This window comes from Scardinius erythrophthalmus, assembly GCF_964197995.2.
Source record: "Scardinius erythrophthalmus genome assembly, chromosome: 3".
Lineage (NCBI taxonomy): Eukaryota > Metazoa > Chordata > Actinopteri > Cypriniformes > Leuciscidae > Scardinius > Scardinius erythrophthalmus.
The window spans coordinates 464,687-488,470 of record NC_138223.1 but is presented as its reverse complement, the minus strand read 5'-3'; the positions used below and the strand labels follow the sequence as shown (position 1 = coordinate 488,470).

Here is a 23,784-nt window from a genome sequence, read left to right as displayed (position 1 = left end):
TGTGTGTGTGTGTGTGTGTAGCCCTTCTGGATGATATGAAACACATTCTTCAGAGAAACACACACCGTCTGAAACACAATGAGAACGACAGGAAACTGAGACGCTGCTGTTTCATCTCATGCAGTGAGAAAATTATTAATATTCCACCATTAAATCAATAACCCGTTACTGGATCATCAAGACGAGCATGTGACTAACTCCCAATGAATTATACATAAAGAAATGAAGGGAAAGTAAAAGAGAAAGTGGATAATCTTTGGTTTTCCTCCTCAAGAGGACTTCTGCTTTGGGAACCACAAAATAAACTTATAAATTTATATTTATATCTATATATAATCCTGGAATATATTGTGGGTGTGTGAGTGAAGATGATGAAGATGATGAGAAGAAATGGAGGGAATCTTTGGTTTTCATTCCTGCAGAAAGCAATAACGCCGCTAAAGATGAAACTGAAGATGAACTGTAATATTTCATATATTAAACTTGACAAAAGCAGAATGGAAAAGAATGATATTAATAGATCAATGCGCTTCAGCAGTGTCATGTTCATGAATAACCGTAGCGCCGCTGAACGCCTCAGAGCGGCTCATGTGGAGATGTGGAGTTTCCAGCAGAGGAGAAGAAAGCAGAAGATGAAGATAAACACACAGATGAAGGAGAGCGAGTGTAAAGGACTGTACACAGTAGTATTCTCTGACTGAAGATCAGTGCTGGAGGTATTTATACACACACACGCGCTGACCTCTGACCTCGCGTCCCTGTCTCTGACCTCACGTCTCTGACCTCTGACCTCACGTCTCTGACCTCTGACCTCACGTCTCTGAGCCTCTGTTACATTGTTACGCTTGTCAATCATCTTATCACAGAAAAAAAAAAAAAAAAAAAATCATCTTATCACAGTTAACATCCTCCTAATTTCGTTTAATTTAAGTCGTAGGTATTTCATGCGGAGACTCTCCTCATTATTTTTGCAAAGTGGTGCATTTAAAAGTTAATGGCCAAACAAATCCTTATAAAAGTTTACATTTGCTGCAGATCAAATATTTAACACGGATACGATTAAATGAATATTTTTTTAATCAGGCTAAACGTTTATTTTTAGTCATTCAAACCCCTTTATCTAAACCTCTCTACACATCTGTCATGTTTGTAGTTTTTAAACACTATTATTTCGTGTTTGTAGTCCTCCAAAGCACAATGGGTTCTGGTCAACATTAGCCGTTGTGCGCAGGGATCCACACGTCAGCATGTGTCTCAGTTCAGAGGCTGCATCCTTCCACGGCTGACGAAGACTGTCCCAATTCAAGGCACCTCAAATGCAGCCTTCGCTTCCCGTGAAATGAGAGATACCACAGATGATCCTTCAGCCTACCCCAGAATGCATTGCACGCCAGTGACGACAGAATTGCCGAATTTCACATTTAAATGTAAGTATTGGGTTTCAACTTACTCAAATATCTAATGATACAAATGTTTAGACAGTTTGTGAACCCTGTTTTGTTTTTAGGCAGTTTAATAGAACTTTTAAAAAAGTCCAGTACAAACGTTACTGTCACTCATCAACGGTGGCTGTCACGGTTGCTAGGCGACAAGAACTGAGTCCACTTGGAAGGATGCAGCCTTTGAATTGGGACACAGCAATCGAAAATTGGCTTAACCCTTTAACTGCCCCACCAAGAAAAAGACTTTTGAAAAAAAAAAAAATGTGTTTGCATTTCTCATCTGCTTATGTCACTAGTTACCACAATCAATGCATTTTTTTTTCAACACATCCCATAATTTTAAAAATATCGCCCTTCACCAAATGGTTGATATGGCACTTGAAGGTAAAAAAATAAAGTACTGGAATTCATACACATAACTGTGAAAATCAGAAAATATGAACAATACTACTAATTTATTTAATTTATTTAAAACATAATCAAAATAAAATATTTTTGGATATTGAATCTTTATTTATTGAAGTATGCCATTAAATATTTCAGGTTTAACACAGGAAATTTCTTGTTTTTTAACAATAAACAAAAATAAATAACACAAATAACTAAAAGTAACAAAACCAAAAAGACATAAAAATTGCAAAAGATATAATATAATAGCATTTTTAGGCTTTTATGTTTCAAGAAACACAGCGTCAAGTGTGGTAGAGCAACAGGATTTGTTTTTTCTTTGCCCATCGAGGTGGTCTACGCTCGTCTACGGTGGTCTACGCTCGTCTACGGTGGTCTACGCTCGTCTACGGTGGTCTACGCTCCTCGCATGTGGCAACTCGCCCGCCATCTCCTCCTGGAGCCAGAGCATCTGAGGTCGCTTCGTGTCACTTACATCCCCGGCCCGCTCAATCGCGCCGCCGCCGGGCTCTCACGGCAGCCTGTGGCCCCGGGGACCACTCGGGGCCGCACAGAACGATCCGTGTGCCTTTCCGGACTCGTCCCATTGCCAGTTGTTTTACTCCCTGACCGAGGGCTCCCTCATCACGGATGCACTGGCACACAGCGGGCCCGGGGCCTCCGCAAGTATGTGTTTCCCCCTGTGAGCCTGCTCGCACAGACTCTGTGCAAAGTCAGCGAGGAAGAGGAGCAGGTCTTGGTAGTTGCCCCTTATTGGGCCCGCCGGATCAGAACTGCTTGGTTCCCCGCTCCCTCCTTCAGGGAACGAGGGTTACAGACGTAACCGAGACGTTTTCTGGTACAAAGGCCTGAGGAGTGCGCATTCTTGTACCATAGAAACTGCTGACTTCCATCTAGTAAGTGTAGAAAAAAAAATAAAAAACTCATACAATTTTATTAATGTTATTAAACCAGCATTTGTCATTTAAGAAGTAATTGCCTCTGATAATTATGATTTCCACACATTAATTCTATGAATTCATTATATTTACTTCAAAAAATATCCAAAAGTGGCAAAAAAAACATACTTAAGAAATAATCTCAGTAGGCTATATTCATGAAGAAATAACAATAGCTGTGTCACATTCATAGCTATGAATGATCAGAAGTTTATATTTCTCAGCAAATAGAGCATTCTGACTGCAGAAATGGATGATCTGAAAACATTAGCTTACCTTTTCTACTTTTACCATAAACTGCCAAATCAACCGTTTGGTTGAGCATGTTTTAGAAAAATTATTAAAAACATACTAAAGTTTTTCATGGCACCAAGTAATTTTGTAAAGTTAAGGCTCTTACAGTGTAATATGTCAACAAAAAAAAATTTCACCAAAAACAGTTGACATGGCAGGAGTGATTTTTTTGTTTCTGAAATCCATGTCAGAAGACAAGACAGTTGTGACAAGTGCTGTTGACTGACACCATCTAGTGGATTTTTTGGCACAACAAGTTAGGTACTGGTCTCAATAAAATATTGAGACTCAAAATGTGCTCAACCATTTGGTCAGACAAACACAGATGAGCATGAGTGTGTTGCTCTAATACACAGCCTAACAAGTCAAATTTGGACGAAACAAAATTGCATGGACAAAAGTGTAAAATTACATTTGGTACAACTACTGTAAATGAGAAAAATACTTCACATCCTTTTAGCGAATAGAAAAAGCAAACAATTTGATGTTCACAAAAAGATTTTCTTTACAAATATGCATAGGCCTACTGGGAAAAAAAATGTAATAAAAAAAACTTTTGAAATGTTTTGGTGAAAACTGTGCTTGTGCTGGTTTTGATATAATATATACACTACTGTTAAAAAGTATTTGTAAGGTAATTTATGTTTATGTTCACCAAAACTGCATTAATCTGATTTACAAAAAAAAACAAAAAAACAGTAATATTGCAGTAAAATATTTTACTGACTTTTTTTCTATTTTAATATATTTTAAAATTAAAATTTTCCTGTGATGTCACATAATCCTTCAGAAATCATTCTAATATGATGATTTGCTGCTTAATGAAGAGTAAAATTAATTATTAATAATCTTCCTGATCAGTTTCATCATCTCAGCATCCCGGATAGCTTAGAAGAACTCGATATTACAACAGAAACGTTTAACTCTCTCTTTTCCAGCACTTTAGACACAGTTGCTCCGTTGCGCTTAAAGAAAATTAAAGAAAATAGTCCAACGCCGTAGAACAGCGAGCACACTCGGGCCCTTAAGAGAGCAGCCAGAGAGATGGAGCGCAACTGGAAGAAAACAAAACTAGAGGTATTCTGCATCTTGTGGAAGGAAGGAGAGCTCGATTGCTTAGAGAGGCTTTAAAAGCTGCTAGATCTGCTTATTTTTCAAACATATTAGAAGAAAATAAACATAATCCTAGGTATTTATTTGAAACAGTGGCTAAACTAACGATAAATAAAGCTTCAAGCCCAGAAATTTCCAAGCAACACAGCAGTAATGACTTTAAGTCAAGTCAAGTCAAGTCAACTTTATTTATATAGCGCCTTTCACAATACAGATTGTATCAAAGCAGCTTCACAGTATTAAATAAAATAGTACATCAGTGTTTGTTTCTGGTGTAAAACATCCACGTTTGATAATGCAGATCAATAGCACTGTTGAATCGATTAATCAATTTAATTATCCCCAACTGAGCAAGCCAAAGGCAACAGTGGCAAGGAACCGAAAAACTCCATCAGGTGACCTAATGGAGAAAAAAAAACCTTGGGAGAACCCAGGCTCAGTCGGGGGCCAGTTCTCCTCTGGCGTTTATAAGCTAGAGGTCGGATTTAACTGTAGGATTAAAATATTATATGAATGCCTGGCTGAAGAGATACGTCTTTAATCTAGTTTTAAACTGGGAGAGCGAGTCTGAGCAACGAACAGTATCAGGAAGACTATTCCAGAGTTTTGGAGCTAAATGTGAAAATGCTCTCCCTCCTCTGGTGGATCTGGATATCCTAGGTATGACCAGAAGCCTCGAATTTAGTGATCTTAAAGAGCGCGATGGATTATAGGGCGATAGAAGATCGGTTAAATAGACTGGAGCTAAGCCGTTTAGGGCTTTATAAGTCAGTAGCAATACCTTGTAATTAATACGGAACTTTATAGGTAACCAATGTAGTGATGATAAAATTGGTGTTATATGATCATATTTTCTTGATCTAGTAAGAACTCTAGCGGCGGCATTTTGGACTAACTGTAGCTTGTTTATTGAGGATGCAGGACAACCGGCTAATAAAGCATTACAGTAATCTAGTCTCGAGGTCATGAATGCATGAACTAACTTTTCTGCATCAGAAACAGATAGCATATTACGTAATTTAGCAATATTTCTAAGGTGAAAAAAGGCTGTTTTTGTAACATATGAAATATGATTTTCAAAAGACAGGTTGCAGTCTAATATAACACCCAGGTCTTTTACTGTAGAGGATAAAGTAACAGGACACCCTACTATGTTAAAGTTGTATTGTGAGAGGTTTTGTGGGCGGTTTTTTGAACCGATAAGTATTACCTCTGTCTTGTCTGGATTTAATAAAAGAAAATTGTGCGTCATCCAATCTTTTATATCTTTAACACACTCTGTCAATTTGGATAATTTAGCGTTTTCATCTGGCCGTGATGAAATATAGATTTGAGTGTCATCAGCATTACAATGGAAACTAATTCCATGTTTCCTTATAATATTTCCAAGTGGCAGCATATATATTGAGAATAACAGAGGGCCTAACACAGATCCCTGCGGCACTCCATAGTTTACTGGAGTTATGATCGATTTTTCTCCGTTTAAATAGACAAAATGGTAGCGGTCAGATAAATACGATCTAAACCAGCTTAATGCTTGTCCTTGAACACCAGTATAATTTTGTAGTCGATCTAAGAGTATTGTATGATCTATAGTATCGAACGCAGCACTAAGATCAAGTAAAACTAATATTGAGATACAGCCTTGGTCAGAAGCTAAGAGTAAATCATTTGTGATTTTAACGAGCGCAGTTTCAGTGCTATGATGCGGCCTGAACCCAGACTGAAACTTTTCATAGGTGTCATTTTCTTGCAAGAAAGAGCCCAGTTGGGCAGACACAACTTTTTCTAATATTTTGGACATAAAAGGAAGATTTGAAATGGGTCTATAATTTACTAGATTATTCGGATCTAATTGTGGTTTCTTAATGAGAGGTTTTATAACTGCCAGTTTAAATGTTCTTGGAACATGACCTAAAGATAAAGACGAGTTAATAATATTGAGGAGAGGCTCTTCCACTACAGGTAACACTTCTTTCAATAGTTTAGTTGGTATGGGATCTAATAAACATGTTGTTGTTTTAGAGGAAATGATAAATTTATTTAACTCTTTTTGTTCTATAGTTGTAAAGCACTGTAATTGTTCTTGCGGGGTGATAATCGAGGCTGAATTATAAGGCGCGATTGAGGATTGAACGTTTATAATTGTGGTTCTGATGTTTTCTATTTTCTCAGTGAAGAAGTTAATGAAATCATTACTACTAAACTGTAATGGAATACTTTGTTCAGGAGACATCTGTTTATTTGTTAGTCTCGCCACGGTGTTAAATAAGAACCTAGGATTGTTTTGGTCATTTTCTATTAGTTTGCGGAGATGCTCAGCCCTGGCCGCTTTTAGGGCCTTTTTATAGCGTGACGTACTGTCTTTCCATGCGATTCTAAAAACCTCTAAATTAGTTTGTTTCCATTTACGCTCTAAATTACGGGTTTCTCTATTTACAACACGAGTAGTATTGTTGTACCATGGTGCTTTAATTTTCTCTCTGACTTTATGAACTTCTTCACTTATAAGATTGATAATATCAACTGACAAAGTGTGTCTGCTTCCCGGACAATGGTAGGAAGGCTGTTCCAGAGTTTTGGTGCTAAATAGGAGAAGGATCTGCAGCCAGCAGTCGATTTAGATATTCTAGGTATTAGGCCTATCAACTGGCCAGAGTTTTGAGATCGCAATAGACGTGACGGACTATAATGCATTAAGAGCTCGCTCAAGCACTGCAGAGCTAAACCAGTTAGTGCTTTGTAAGTAATCAGCAATATTTTAAAATGAATGCGATGTTTAATAGGGAGCCAGTGCAGTGTTGCCTTGAGGTCATGAACGCATGAACAAACTGTCCCGCATTTGTCAATGAGAGCATATGGCGTAATTTAGATATCTTTTTAAGATGGAAAAAAGCGGTTTTACAGATACTAGACACGTGACTTTCAAATGAAAGATTGGTATCGAAGAGCACACCCACACACACACACACACACACACACACATGCACACACACACACCCAGGTTCCTAACCAACGACGAAGACTTAAGAATTCAAATCAAAATTGCCTCTAATTGAAGCCCAATTAAAACATACATGTTTATAAAACTTTATGACTTGTAAAAAAATGTTGAGTGAGTGTTTATTGTGCATCACAATAGATCATATATTTGTGATCATAAATGATCATCATTGTGTATCATCCAGGCACACAGTACAACACATGGTCAAAGAAAGGACAGATGACAGAGAGTAATGCAAAATGTTTATTATGCCACTGATGTGGTTGTGGATGTTATTCTCAGTCATTGGCAGAGTGATAACACAGTGTTAAAGCTTCATAAGGAATAACGGTCGCAGTCACCAGTTTGCCCGTGATCGCCACCAGAGGGTACTCCACCCCGCATCATTGTTAGTCTTGCAAAAGACTATATTTCCCATAACTCACTGCCCGTTTGTATTAATTTGTATTATTTGTTTTTGTTTTTTTGTATTAATTAATTATTATATTCACTTTTAAATCTTTTTATTGGAAACATTAATATTTTTTTTTTTACATTTTTACAACCAGACAGCAGACAGTTCACAGCCAGGGAACATGGACAATGTTGAATAGTTTGGCTCATGAACAGGGTAAGTTAAGACATCATATGGATCATCACACCAGTATATGTTACAAAAATATATTATGTCCACAGATACATTATCAACTCACAACTCATTATTATTTACGAAAGCTCCGCCCAATGAACCCACAATCAGAAACCGATAATCCCGGAACGCCTGCACCAGTTCTGCTGGGCTTATTCGCTATCGCGAGTCGGGAGTAGTCTTGCAGAGGAAAAGTGATTAAAGTGATCATTTTTAGTCATTAAATAAAAAATGGCCGAAGAAGGTGAAAACTGGGATGACTATTCAGAAAATGACTCGATGTTGATGAATGTCTTCAGAAACTTGAGCAAGTCTTTGACATTCCCTTTTTTTCTGTTTGACATTTAGACTTTTACAAACAGTGTGTGATAGAATAAGTCAATATGCAAAAAAGAAAAGAAAACAAACAACAAAATTCTATTGCTCTTTTTTATTATTCTAAGCAAAATTACCCTTTAAAAAGAAAGTGAAACTAACCAGCAGTACCGCCGCTCCCTAAATGCATATATATATATATATATATATATATATATATATATATATATATACAGTCAGTGCCGCTGCTAGCCATTTTGGTGCCCTAAGCATAATTCCTTTATGATGCCCCCCACCCCGACCCCGAGAAAAAAAAACGTTTGTTTTTGCCAGTTTGACTTTTTATTACCAAACATATAACTCAATACCAATAACACAATGGCAGCACCACAGTATAAAATTTAAGAACACTAAAAAGAGAAAGTAAAATCTTCACAGCTTTGCTGACTTTGTAAACATATGTAGAATAGCCAACACACACTACACATTTGAAAGTGCAAACTTTTCTTCAGTAAACAGAATAGCAAAATAAAAAAAAACTATCAAAATAATCCAGACATGTTTTTCCCAAATTCAATGTCACTTTGAATAAATTACATTTATTAGACAAAATATTCAAACAAAGAATCTCATACGAGAAAAAAATTATAAACATTTAAAACAGAAAGCATGGCAGCCAAGGAGTTCTCCCCCTTTATTCCTTATTTATCAATTTGATAAATATAATATAATATAAAAGCATAATAGAATGAGGTGCAATAATGCACACAATTAAACAGTATTGTTTGCTTTACATCATTCATATTGACATTTTATATTTTTTTATATATTTAACAGGAATTGTTAGCCTACCATGTGCACTGCACTGACTGCTAACGTTAACTGTTACTGAGAAAGTATTAACCACCGTCACGTCAAAATAAACCATAAACTACTGCTCAATATCTAAAGAAAGATAGTAAAGAAAGTAACAGCTAGCTGGCGTCAGTTATTTGTAAAACGGGTAGTGTTTAACAGTAAAATCTCAATTTAGCTTGCACCGAAGTTATAAGTTATAATTACATAGTTTGCTAACATTAACGTCAGCAAGTTCGAGGCGCGTTAGCAGCAGCACATTTCCCTTATTTAAGAATGATTAAACATGGACTTACCTGCAAGTGATGCACGGGCATCATCTCGCAGTTTCTTCTTCTTTCTTTTCTCATCCTAACTTCTGCTGTCTTTTAGGGGCCATTTCCAAAAAAGTTGCCTACTGTCTGTCTGTCAAACTTCGTTCGCGTTCGTCCTTCGCAAAGGCGCCTGCGCCAACAAACGGCACGGACCATCCAAAGCGGGGGGCGGTACTTTCTAGACTTGAGCAATTAAATGATCTTGTTCCCCCTTTTTTGTTACATATACATGGCTAAAATGTGCCTAATAATATTTCTATATTATTAGCTAATGAAATAATATCGGCATTATATATATTTTTTAATTAGGCTATTTTTGGTGCCCCCTCAGCACTTGGTGCCCTACGCACAGCGCGTGATGCGCGTGGTGGGAGCGGCGGCGCTGTATACAGTACAGGCCAAAAGTTTGGAAACATTACTATTTTTAATGTTTCTGAAAGAAGTTTCTTCTGCTCATCAAGGCTGCGTTTATTTGATCAAAAATACAGAAAAAAATGTAATATTGTGATATATTATTACAATTTAAATAATTGGTTTTCAATTTATTATACTTTAAATGATCATTTATTTCTGTGATGCAAAGCTGAATTTTCAGGATCCCCAGCAAGCAATAGCCGTCTTTTCAACGTCTGGGTTAAATATAGACCCGATATAGTCCGGCTATGTGTAACCCACTTTTAGCCCAAATAACATTTAATCTGGATAAATGTATTTTTTTCCAAAATAACTTGTGAGATGTATGATATTCCATCATGTAAGCAAAGTCTACTGTGATTACAAGTTGTTTGGTTTGCTTTATTTTACATGTTATATGTGTAGGCTGTGCGTAGCCACGATTTAGCTCATATTCAGACCCGGCTATTGTAGCCCACTTCTGGTCAAAACTGATTAATTGTAGTTTTTTGCCAGGCAGTGCATGAAATGGTTGATATTGCATCATGTTCGCATTGGTAATGATATCTACAAGGTTCAATGTGTCATTTCAAGACATGGTCGATCTGTAGTCACGATTTAGCTCCGAATTGGACGGCTATACGCGGTCTGCTTTAGCCCACCTGGCGAAATGAAGGCAATCTGGTCTACGTACGGCTTGGCTATAGCCCTGATTCAGACCAGCGATATAGTATAAGAATATAGTCTTAAAAATGTTTTCGCTCACACAGCTTAATGTTTGCTGTCACACATAAACATAACATTCATACATAATCTACGATATGGCTGTCTATCATTTCAAATTAAATCAAATGCAATGGCATTTCTCAACCGCTAGATGGCACAATCGAAACACTACTGAGACATGATGACTACTGGGACTACTGGCATTGCGCGACTAGATCACTTTAGCCAGATCTCGCGATACACATTTCCTCCATTTTCAATTTTATTTTACACGAGGCAGCTGTCAGAGAGCAACGGGCGAGCAACACTCTGAAAACCTTCAAATTTCTACTTCGATCTTGTAAGTATGCGTGTTATTTTTGTTATGTTTATTGTTTAAAGTAGTTAGTTTTTATAATGTGTAGACCGTGACATTTTAACATTACCAATGCAGAGTAAGCCTACTATTTTTCTCCAACAAGTTAACGTTACCTGCACGTGTTATTGCAACTGTGCCCTTAATCTAAAATGTATCTAAATTCAAGGTGGTAAGCATGAAACTATGAAACTTATTTTATTTTTAAAATGAGAAGTTTCATGAAACTATGAAACTTATCATTTTATTATTAAAGATACTAATATATTTTTGTTTTTATATTAGATTAGAGTAAGTAATAATAGTTTTTGATTTAATGCAAATTTTCAAAGTACTTTACATAAAACTTAACAGCAACATATGCAACATGAAAAGAAATTATAAAAAAAATATTTGTTCCTTTCCAATTAATAAAAGGTAGTGGCAAACAGTAAAGTCTTTAAACTTGATTTAAAAGAATTCAAATATGCAGCATACATTCAGTTTTCAGTGAATTTGTTTCAGATATATGGTGCATAAAAACTGAATGCTGCTTCTCCATGTTTTCTTTTGACTTTGGGGATATAAAAGTAGCTGGCTAGTGGCTACTGTCCCAGATGACCTGAGAGGTCTGCTCTGGATGGTTCATAATGCATCAGAAGATTAGAAATTTACTTTGGACTTAAAATGTTAATTTAATAACTAACTGTAGTATTTTGATATTAATTCTTTGACAGACAGATAGCCAGTGTAAAAACATCAGAACTGGAGTGATGTAATCCACTTTAAAGACACTATCGCAAATTATCCAGCAATCAGTCAACAAACTACAGCAATTGAATATACAGAACACTTGTCACTGACTACCATTAAATGTCTTGTTACCAACATTATTCATAATATATATATTTTTGTGTGTGTTCAACAGAAGAAAGCCATCCAGGTTTGGAACCAAGTGAAAGTGAGTAAATGATTACATGATTTTTTTTTTCTTTTTAAGTGAACTACCCCTATAAGTATCCTTTTATGTTTATTAGAGTTATATGAGTAAGTGATAAAGAATGATTTATAGGGATAGTTTGCTTTGAAATTAAATTTTGGTATGTTTTAGCTTACCTTAAGGGCATCCAATATGTAGGTGTCTTTGTTTCCGCAGTAGTTTTAATTTTGATATTTTAGGTCAAACTGTTCTTGTCAGTCAGTCATATAATGCAGGTCTATATGGTCACTACCTGAAAGAGCACGATTGTTGTCACGATTTGTTATGATTTCTCTTACATTAAGAGCAGGCTTTTTGACGTGCCTACATTTGTAATTAAAAAATTTTGGTTAGAAGGAAAAATTGTCTAATGAACAGTTCTGTTTAAAAATCCATACTGAAATCGAACCAAAAGCCTCGTACAGAATCGTTCAATACGTGTATCGTTACACCCCTAATATATATATATATATATATATATATATATATATATATATATATATATATATATATATAATTAGTGCATCACCATTATGCAGGCAAAAAATTTCAATTATTGATATTAATTTATTAATAATATTGATATAAATTATATAGTCTCAATCTATATTCCGTTAACTCTATATTGGCCAGCTCTAGTGTGCAACCTAGCAAAAGTGAATGACTGTAATTAGTTAAAAATGATTGTCAACAATGCTTTTCTTGAGCAATAATATTTTTCTTTTTCTTATTTGACAGACGCAGTGATGACCAACTTTCCTTCGGCGACTGAATGGGAAATAAAAAATTAAATTTCTGGTCTTTTTAAACAAGCATCAGGGAGAGCAGGGGCTGGTGGTTATGAATATAAAGCTAACAATTAATTTTTAAAAATTTTAGTATCTTAAGTCGTTTTACAAACTTTCCACTATTTTATGTTCATTTTTATGTTTGAATGTTGTCTAAGTTGTTAATATAATTGTTCTAAATAAATCCTTTATATTCAATTAGTTTGGATGGATTTTCCTTTATGAGAACCTGTTATATTTGAGTGAAAATCCTTATGCCTCATTTTGTTGTCTATTACATGTAAATGTAGTGTAATTGATGTCTATTCTTGGGCTATGGTTAGACGTCTATTCTTGGGCTATGGTTAGACGTCTATTCTTGGGCTATGGTTAGACGTCTATTCTTGGGCTATGGTTAGACGTCTATTCTTGGGCTATGGTTAGACGTCTATTCTTGGGCTATGGTTAGACGTCTATTCTTGGGCTATGGTTAGACGTCTATTAGATTTTCACTGACAGCCCAAAATCAGCCTTGGTTTAGCCTAGAGCCATATTGCCTGTCTATTAGACGTATATATGTAGTCGTTTAATAGCCGTATAATTAATGACTAGTTCTTGGGCTATGGTTAGGCGTCTATTCTTGGGCTATGGTTAGACGTCTATTCTTGGGCTATGGTTAGACGTCTATTCTTGGGCTATGGTTAGACGTCTATTCTTGGGCTATGGTTAGACGTCTATTAGATTTTCACTGACAGCCCAAATTCAGCCTTGGTTTAGCCTAGACCCATATTGCCTGTCTATTAGACGTATATATGTAGTCGTTTAATAGCCGTATAATTAATGACTAGTTCTTGGGCTATGGTTAGGCGTCTATTCTTGGGCTATGGTTAGGCGTCTATTCTTGGGCTATGGTTAGACGTCTATTCTTGGGCTATGGTTTGACGTCTATTCTTGGGCTATGGTTAGACGTCTATTCTTGGGCTATGGTTAGGCGTCTATTCTTGGGCTATGGTTAGACGTCTATTCTTGGGCTATGGTTAGACGTCTATTCTTGGGCTATGGTTAGACGTCTATTCTTGGGCTATGGTTTGACGTCTATTCTTGGGCTATGGTTAGACGTCTATTCTTGGGCTATGGTTTGACGTCTATTCTTGGGCTATGGTTAGACGTCTATTCTTGGGCTATGGTTTGACGTCTATTCTTGGGCTATGGTTAGACGTCTATTCTTGGGCTATGGTTAGACGTCTATTCTTGGGCTATGGTTAGACGTCTATTCTTGGGCTATGGTTAGACGTCTATTCTTGGGCTATGGTTAGACGTCTATTAGATTTTCACTGACAGCCCAAATTCAGCCTTGGTTTAGCCTAGACCCATATTGCCTGTCTATTAGACGTATATATGTAGTCGTTTAATAGCCGTATAATTAATGACTAGTTCTTGGGCTATGGTTAGGCGTCTATTCTTGGCCTATGGTTAGACGTCTATTCTTGGGCTATGGTTAGACGTCTATTCTTGGGCTATGGTTAGACGTCTATTCTTGGGCTATGGTTTGACGTCTATTCTTGGGCTATGGTTAGACGTCTATTCTTGGGCTATGGTTAGACGTCTATTCTTGGGCTATGGTTAGACGTCTATTCTTGGGCTATGGTTTGACGTCTATTCTTGGGCTATGGTTTGACGTCTATTCTTGGGCTATGGTTTGACGTCTATTCTTGGGCTATGGTTAGGCGTCTATTCTTGGGCTATGGTTTGACGTCTATTCTTGGGCTATGGTTTGACGTCTATTCTTGGGCTATGGTTTGACGTCTATTCTTGGGCTATGGTTTGACGTCTATTCTTGGGCTATGGTTAGACGTCTATTCTTGGGCTATGGTTTGACGTCTATTCTTGGGCTATGGTTAGACGTCTATTCTTGGGCTATGGTTAGACGTCTATTCTTGGGCTATGGTTAGACGTCTATTCTTGGGCTATGGTTTGACGTCTATTCTTGGGCTATGGTTTGACGTCTATTCTTGGGCTATGGTTTGACGTCTATTCTTGGGCTATGGTTAGGCGTCTATTCTTGGGCTATGGTTAGACGTCTATTCTTGGGCTATGGTTAGACGTCTATTCTTGGGCTATGGTTTGACGTCTATTCTTGGGCTATGGTTAGACGTCTATTCTTGGGCTATGGTTAGACGTCTATTCTTGGGCTATGGTTTGACGTCTATTCTTGGGCTATGGTTTGACGTCTATTCTTGGGCTATGGTTAGGCGTCTATTCTTGGGCTATGGTTAGACGTCTATTCTTGGGCTATGGTTAGACGTCTATTCTTGGGCTATGGTTAGACGTCTATTCTTGGGCTATGGTTAGACGTCTATTCTTGGGCTATGGTTAGACGTCTATTCTTGGGCTATGGTTAGACGTCTATTCTTGGGCTATGGTTAGACGTCTATTCTTGGGCTATGGTTTGACGTCTATTCTTGGGCTATGGTTAGGCGTCTATTCTTGGGCTATGGTTTGACGTCTATTCTTGGGCTATGGTTAGACGTCTATTCTTGGGCTATGGTTAGACGTCTATTCTTGGGCTATGGTTAGACGTCTATTCTTGGGCTATGGTTTGACGTCTATTCTTGGGCTATGGTTAGACGTCTATTCTTGGGCTATGGTTAGACGTCTATTCTTGGGCTATGGTTAGACGTCTATTCTTGGGCTATGGTTTGACGTCTATTCTTGGGCTATGGTTTGACGTCTATTCTTGGGCTATGGTTTGACGTCTATTCTTGGGCTATGGTTAGGCGTCTATTCTTGGGCTATGGTTAGACGTCTATTCTTGGGCTATGGTTAGACGTCTATTCTTGGGCTATGGTTTGACGTCTATTCTTGGGCTATGGTTAGACGTCTATTCTTGGGCTATGGTTAGACGTCTATTCTTGGGCTATGGTTTGACGTCTATTCTTGGGCTATGGTTTGACGTCTATTCTTGGGCTATGGTTAGGCGTCTATTCTTGGGCTATGGTTAGACGTCTATTCTTGGGCTATGGTTAGACGTCTATTCTTGGGCTATGGTTAGACGTCTATTCTTGGGCTATGGTTAGACGTCTATTCTTGGGCTATGGTTAGACGTCTATTCTTGGGCTATGGTTAGACGTCTATTCTTGGGCTATGGTTAGACGTCTATTCTTGGGCTATGGTTTGACGTCTATTCTTGGGCTATGGTTAGGCGTCTATTCTTGGGCTATGGTTTGACGTCTATTCTTGGGCTATGGTTAGACGTCTATTCTTGGGCTATGGTTAGACGTCTATTCTTGGGCTATGGTTAGACGTCTATTCTTGGGCTATGGTTTGACGTCTATTCTTGGGCTATGGTTTGACGTCTATTCTTGGGCTATGGTTTGACGTCTATTCTTGGGCTATGGTTTGACGTCTATTCTTGGGCTATGGTTTGACGTCTATTCTTGGGCTATGGTTTGACGTCTATTCTTGGGCTATGGTTTGACGTCTATTCTTGGGCTATGGTTAGGCGTCTATTCTTGGGCTATGGTTAGGCGTCTATTCTTGGGCTATGGTTTGACGTCTATTCTTGGGCTATGGTTTGACGTCTATTCTTGGGCTATGGTTTGACGTCTATTCTTGGGCTATGGTTTGACGTCTATTCTTGGGCTATGGTTAGACGTCTATTCTTGGGCTATGGTTTGACGTCTATTCTTGGGCTATGGTTTGACGTCTATTCTTGGGCTATGGTTAGACGTCTATTCTTGGGCTATGGTTTGACGTCTATTCTTGGGCTATGGTTTGACGTCTATTCTTGGGCTATGGTTAGACGTCTATTCTTGGGCTATGGTTTGACGTCTATTCTTGGGCTATGGTTTGACGTCTATTCTTGGGCTATGGTTTGACGTCTATTCTTGGGCTATGGTTAGACGTCTATTCTTGGGCTATGGTTAGACGTCTATTCTTGGGCTATGGTTAGACGTCTATTCTTGGGCTATGGTTAGGCGTCTATTCTTGGGCTATGGTTAGACGTCTATTCTTGGGCTATGGTTTGACGTCTATTCTTGGGCTATGGTTAGGCGTCTATTCTTGGGCTATGGTTAGACGGGCTATGGTTAGACGTCTATTCTTGGGCTATGGTTAGACGTCTATTCTTGGGCTATGGTTTGACGTCTATTCTTGGGCTATGGTTAGACGTCTATTCTTGGGCTATGGTTAGACGTCTATTCTTGGGCTATGGTTAGACGTCTATTCTTGGGCTATGGTTAGACGTCTATTCTTGGGCTATGGTTAGACGTCTATTCTTGGGCTATGGTTTGACGTCTATTCTTGGGCTATGGTTAGACGTCTATTCTTGGGCTATGGTTAGGCGTCTATTCTTGGGCTATGGTTAGGCGTCTATTCTTGGGCTATGGTTAGACGTCTATTCTTGGGCTATGGTTAGACGTCTATTCTTGGGCTATGGTTTGACGTCTATTCTTGGGCTATGGTTTGACGTCTATTCTTGGGCTATGGTTTGACGTCTATTCTTGGGCTATGGTTTGACGTCTATTCTTGGGCTATGGTTAGACGTCTATTCTTGGGCTATGGTTTGACGTCTATTCTTGGGCTATGGTTTGACGTCTATTCTTGGGCTATGGTTAGACGTCTATTCTTGGGCTATGGTTAGGCGTCTATTCTTGGGCTATGGTTTGACGTCTATTCTTGGGCTATGGTTAGGCGTCTATTCTTGGGCTATGGTTAGGCGTCTATTCTTGGGCTATGGTTAGACGTCTATTCTTGGGCTATGGTTAGACGTCTATTCTTGGGCTATGGTTAGACGTCTATTCTTGGGCTATGGTTAGACGTCTATTCTTGGGCTATGGTTAGACGTCTATTCTTGGGCTATGGTTAGGCGTCTATTCTTGGGCTATGGTTAGGCGTCTATTCTTGGGCTATGGTTTGACGTCTATTCTTGGGCTATGGTTAGGCGTCTATTCTTGGGCTATGGTTAGGCGTCTATTCTTGGGCTATGGTTAGGCGTCTATTCTTGGGCTATGGTTAGACGTCTATTCTTGGGCTATGGTTAGACGTCTATTCTTGGGCTATGGTTTGACGTCTATTCTTGGGCTATGGTTTGACGTCTATTCTTGGGCTATGGTTAGACGTCTATTCTTGGGCTATGGTTAGACGTCTATTCTTGGGCTATGGTTAGACGTCTATTCTTGGGCTATGGTTAGACGTCTATTCTTGGGCTATGGTTAGACGTCTATTAGATTTTCACTGACAGCCCAAAATTAGCCTCGTTTTAGCCTAGACGTCTAGGCTATGTTTAGACGTCTATTAGACGTCTATTAGACGCAAAATTGCTTGCTGGGTCATTACTCCAGTCTATCACATGATCCTTTAGAAATATTCCGCATTGGCTTATACTTGTGTACAAGGCCATAGTTGGCCAGCTTCCTCTGTATATGATTAGTCTATTAACTGTCAATAGTCAAAGGGTATAATCTGCGTTCAAGTAGATATATTCTCTTAAATGTTCCCTTAATGAAGACAGAGTTTGGAAAAACTGCTTTTATTTATAGTGCACCGACTGCTTGGAATGAGATTCAAAGATCACTGAAACTTACTGTATTTATTTCAATCAATGAGTTTAAGTTATATCTCAACCAAACATTCCAAACTGTCTGCACCTGTTCTTAACTTTTAATTTTGTTTTATTGTTGTGTGTGTGAGTGTGTATGTGTGTGGTTGTAACATGTGAGTGTGAGTGTTAGTGTATGTGTGTGTTGTGATTATTGTTTTATGTATTTAATTTTACTTTGTCTGTTTTTATTATGTTTACTGTGTGCTGCTACCTTGGCCAGGGCTCACTTGTAAATGAGATATCTATCTGAATGTGATTTTCTTCCCTGGTTAAATAAAGGTATAATACAAATAATAATAAAAAGAAATAATAAAAAAAATCACTCTAATATGATGATTCATTATCAAAGTTGGAAACAGTTCTGCTGCTTAATATTTTTTCATAACCTGTGATACTTTTTTAGGATACTTTGATGAATAAAAAGTAAAAAAAAAAAAAAAAAGCAAATGTTTTAAAAATAGAAATCTTTTGTAACAGCAATATACACAACTGGTCAGTAATTCTTTTTTTGAAATAAATCAATACTTTTATTCAGCAAGGATGTGTTAAATTGATAAAAAGTGATCGTAAAGAAGATTTATATAATTAGAAAATATATATATTTTTTTTTTAATAAATGCAGTTCTTTTTAACCTTTTATTCATCAAATATATCAGGCAGCAGAACTGTTTACAACACTCTTAATAAATCAGAATATTAGAATGATTTCTAAAGGATCATGTGATAGACTGGAGTAATGATGCTGAAAATTCAGCTTTGCATCACAGAAATAAATGATCATTTAAAGTATAATAAATTGAAAACCAATTATTTTAAATTGTAATAATATATCACAATATTAAATTTTTTTCTGTATTTTTTATTAAATAAATGCAGGCTTGATGAGCAGAAGAAACTTCTTTCAAAAACATTAAAAATAGTAATGTGTCCAAACTTTTGGCCTGTACTGTATGTATATATATATATATATCAGTGGTGTGCGCTGGTGTTTTAAAATGAGGAGGCGTCCTCACATTTTTTCTATACTGTATATAAATTCAATTCATTATATCTCCTCCCTCCAGCAGTACATGATTTATATAAAGTCTATTTAAATTCAGAAAACTGAATATTATTTCTTTTGAAATCAAGGTATAAAAAAAACACAAACCCGAAATTCAGATGATCATAATTCTGAAGGAAGAGTACCAACTGGAAGAGATGTTGGTGAGTGAAGTTTTAACTCATTCTCAATAAACTAACAATGCTCTAGCAAGGTATATTAGTAAGTGACTGCCATAACTGAAACAGCATGTTTAACATGTTTTGACATGTCCTACTTGGCAGGTAAAAAAACAAATCAGATTTAGATTAGTGCATAAATCACACAAAAGTGTAATGCCTGTGCTTTAGTGTCATCATGCATGAAAGTAATCAAACTTTGACATTAATCTCTGTTCCAGCAGTGAGATTGCCTTGTGGTCACCAAAGGCCAGCACATTATATCATCGCATGCTTCAAGTATTATATTAAACAGGTATCTCACCGTTACACTCTGTGCACATACTTCCTGACAGTTATTGATTCCCGTGCTGCCTTTGCATATTTAACCAGTTCTCCTATTTTAGGGACAGACTGAGTTCTCCTGTCCTGAAGTAAAGCAGAGAACCTGTGGAGCGAAGCTGTCTTACCAGGACATCTGTCGACTGATCGTTCTGACGGGCCAACAGAGGGGTTTCCTAGAGGAGAACCTCGGCCTTCTCACTGCTGAGAGGCTGTGCACATTCAAAGCTGTAAGCTATTTTCCCGCAACTGAGCTTAATAACCAGAAAAATCACCATTCACTTTCAGTGTGCTTGATCTTTGGGTGAACCATCCCTTTAAAGTATGCACAGTTTAGTTTGCGTACAGTTTGCAAAATAACCAGTTCATGCCTATACTGTAATCTGTCACACAACCCTGTTTGACCATTTCTGAAGTGTCCAGGGTGCAAGTCCTTTGTGGAAAGGCGAGATGAGAGAGACCTGTGTGTGCGCTGCACTATCTGCTCAGCCAGCGAGACACAGACGTACACGTTCTGCTGGAGCTGCCGGAGCGAGTGGACGGGGCCGGAGCACTCCTGCAGCGATGACCGCGGACAGAGAGGGGTAGATACACTGCATATCTGGATTGTAAATTCTTACTAAGACCAAAGCTTTCTGAACTTTTGGTTGGTTTATTAGACCAAAAGGGATTGTGTCTTAAAAAAGTATTTAAACTTTACTTCTGTTACTTCTGAACAGATAACTGGAGATTATATTGTGCCATGCAAACCTGCATTTAAACAGGAGAAGCTTCTAAATCAGAAAGATGATGTAAGTGTTTTCAAAGGCATTAAAAAGGCCCTAAAAAAGAATTTCTACTTTGATACAATATGTGGACTCACTTTGCATCATTTAATTTCTGTATGTGTAAAAACCCCTTACAAAATCACCCAGCCATATCGCCCTGTAGCCCAAGACTGGTTCCCACTGAAGCTCAGCAGGGCTGAGTCTGGTCAGTGTCTGGATGGGAGACTCCTGAGAAAACCAGGTTTCTGCTGGAAGAGGTGTTAGTGAGGCCAGCAGGGGGCGCTCACCCTGGGGTCTGTGTGGGTCCTAACGCCCCAGTGTAGTGATGGGGACACTGTATTCTCAGAGAGCACCGTCCTTTGGATGAGACGTTAAACCGAGGTCCTGACTCTCTGCGGTCATTAAAATTCCCAGGATGTCTTTCGGAAAAAGAGTAGGGGTGTAACGCCGGCGTCCTGGACACATTTGCCCAGTGGCCTCTGTCCATCATGGCCTCCTAATCATCCCCATACACTGATTGGCTTCATCACTGTCTCCTCTCCAGCACACTGGTGGTGGTTGAGGAGATTTAGTGCTTTGAGTGCCCAGAAAAGCGCTATATAAATGTAATAAAATATTATAAAAACAGTTTTTTGAAGTGTGCTATAAGTATACTTCTATTTAAACTAAAACTAAATTTTCATAACATATGTGATCACTGTTATACAGTAGGAGGCGTTTACAAACCCTCTCCTGTGGCATCATGGGATAGTAAAGTGTCTAATATACGCACACTTCAGCATCTCACCTGGAAGACGCCGGTCGTCTGGGGCCTATCGCTGCTCTTTCATGAGCGCTGTGTATTCGGACATACTACTTTTGTCACATACTGTTTTTCACCTAGCCTACTATATAATAACCGACTTCGGGTGCAGCCTTTGCTTAACCAACTTTACTTAAGTATACTTCATAAAATGAACATGAAGTATACTTATTTTTTGTAAGGGATGTCATAAAAACCTCATACCAATTGTCCTGACTTGTTTTGAATCCCTCTTCCTCTTCTGCCTCAAGATTTACCCAATGAAGGACAAGTCCATTCACAGAAAACGTCTAGCGCTGCTAATTAACAACGTTGAGTTTGAATATGTAAATGATCGTGTTGGGGCAGACCAGGATGAGCTGAGTATGGAGAGACTGCTGACGGCTCTTGGTTACAGTGTGGTGACGCTAAGAGACCTCACGGCACAGGTACCTATGTTAGATGTGCATGTATACGTGTGCAATATGAATCATGCCGTGTGTTGTTGACGGTCTGATGCCCAGGGTATGAGAGCTGCCATGCGAGACTTCGCCCAGCGAGAGGAGCACAGCCAATCAGACAGCTGCTTTGTGGTGTTCATGTCACATGGAGACGCCTCTGGAATCGCTGGAGTTTCCAGCATAGTGAATTCTGATGGGGTAGAGGACGTGTTCACCATAGATGACATTTATAATAGCTTGAACACTCCAAACTGTGCTGGACTGCGGGACAAACCCAAAATCATCCTTGTCCAGTCGTGTCGGGGTGGTAAGTTCCAGATTCTTCTGGAGTGATGTTCTGAAGTGATGCATGTTCTCCATACACTGTTTTGGACATCTCAGCAAATTACCTCTTAGAATCAATTGCAAGACTGAGGCACACAATTCATTGCCCTTTAATTCAGTCGATTCAGCCCTCAACAATCCAAATGTATTTTGGCTTAGAACCTTGGCAAAACCATCAAGCCAATAACAATAAAACATTAACAATATCATTAACATAGCAATAAAACATTCTTTAAGCACTACCTCACATTAGGCCCTGTCATACAGCCGGTGCAATGCAGCGTCAGGCGCGACACAAGTGCTTTTGTTAGTTTCAGCCCGACGCAGTTTTCCAGGAGTGTTCTGGCGCATTGTTGGAGCGTTGCTATTGTGAGGAACTGAAATAGACTGAGCCGGTGACCGACTGAACCCTGCTCTAAAGGCAATGGCGCAGTATTTCTTTTGTTTCTAAAGAGCGCGTTAGTAATGTGCACCTACAGGCGGGTCCACAACGCAGTACACTCTGCTTATTAAACACACACAAACTCTGCTTATCACACACACACACACACACACACACACACCTTTAACCTCTCGCACGAGCAGATCCGTTTCGTTCAGTCTTTCCACTATCAAATTCCTCCATGTAAATAGCGAATCCGCCACGGCATGGTTTATGATTGGTTTACTTCATGTTACGCCCAAAACACACCCATGACTCATTAAGAGAATAGGGACAACCCTTTTAGACCAGCGCCGGGAGCGCCGACCATTTTCCCTGTCATTAAACTAGCAAAAGTGGATTCGGACTCGCCCTGAGTGCACTTGCACCGTGCGCTTTAGACCATGAGCTTAGATCGCTGAAATAGTGCCCAGTGTGTCCCAGCACGTGCATGACCTCTGAGTGCACCTTTGAAACTGGCTTTTAAACTGTACTTTGACAGCTCTCAGCTCAGCGCCCCTGCGGTGTGATCACACTATAAGCAGATGCTGCCCTGACTGGTCGTGTCTCGTGTCTCGTGTCACAGGTAATGTTGGATGTGTGGATGTCCCGGACGGTGTGCCTAAAACAGAGCACATTGAGAAGGACTTCTGCTGCCTGAGGTCCTCTACTCCAGGTACACACATTTAGAAAATCTATAACATTCCACTAAATAATATATATTATATGGTCAACCAAGTACAACATAACCTTTATGAAGTAACCTGCATGCATTGCTATCACTTAGATTTTATCGCACTGAATTGTATTAGTTTTCTCTTTGTCTCGCCTCTCAGCTGAATGCAGTAATGTGTATTCTCTATTCAGATACCGTGTCCTTCAGGCATCCTGAGAAGGGCTCAGATTTCATCCAGGCTATAGTGGAAATATTTAATCGGCACGCTTATGAGGACCACATTGAGGAGCTTTTCAGAAAGGCAATGTTACTATGAACTACTGTGATTTGTTGTTTAGTGTTGTCTTAGTATTTTACTGCATGTCACTAACTATAACTCAGATCTCAAGTCCATTACAAGGAAAAGACTATAATAAAGGAATAACACATTTTTTAGTTGACTATGTTTGTATGTATAGTTAACTTTAATTTTGTCTTATATTTATTTAAACAGGTCCTTAAGACGTTTAAGGAAAATCATCCACGTCAAATGCCATGCAAAGACAGAACAACGTTGTCTAAAAAGTTCTACCTCTTCCCTGGACTGTGAAACGGAAGGACTTGAAATCTGCCCTCCTTTATAAGAAATGTGATCACACTAATGTCTTCTTTTTAAGCGATTATGATAATGGACATGATAATAAAAATATATTTTTCTTCA

General features: G+C 38.5%; 1 protein-coding gene across 1 annotated transcript; it reads left to right on the top strand.

The window, feature by feature from the left end:
- Positions 1-497: 497 nt before the first annotated feature.
- LOC308688898 (uncharacterized protein) lies at positions 498-23,784 on the top strand (the record flags this gene model as incomplete). Its single annotated transcript, XM_081362335.1, has 11 exons — positions 498-683; positions 1,184-1,393; positions 2,125-2,589; positions 19,720-19,884; positions 20,071-20,238; positions 20,374-20,445; positions 21,475-21,651; positions 21,727-21,970; positions 22,995-23,084; positions 23,276-23,385; positions 23,578-23,784. 11 exons carry the CDS (start codon positions 498-500, stop codon positions 23,671-23,673), a joined length of 1,983 nt encoding a protein of 660 aa, XP_081218461.1. The 3' UTR covers positions 23,674-23,784.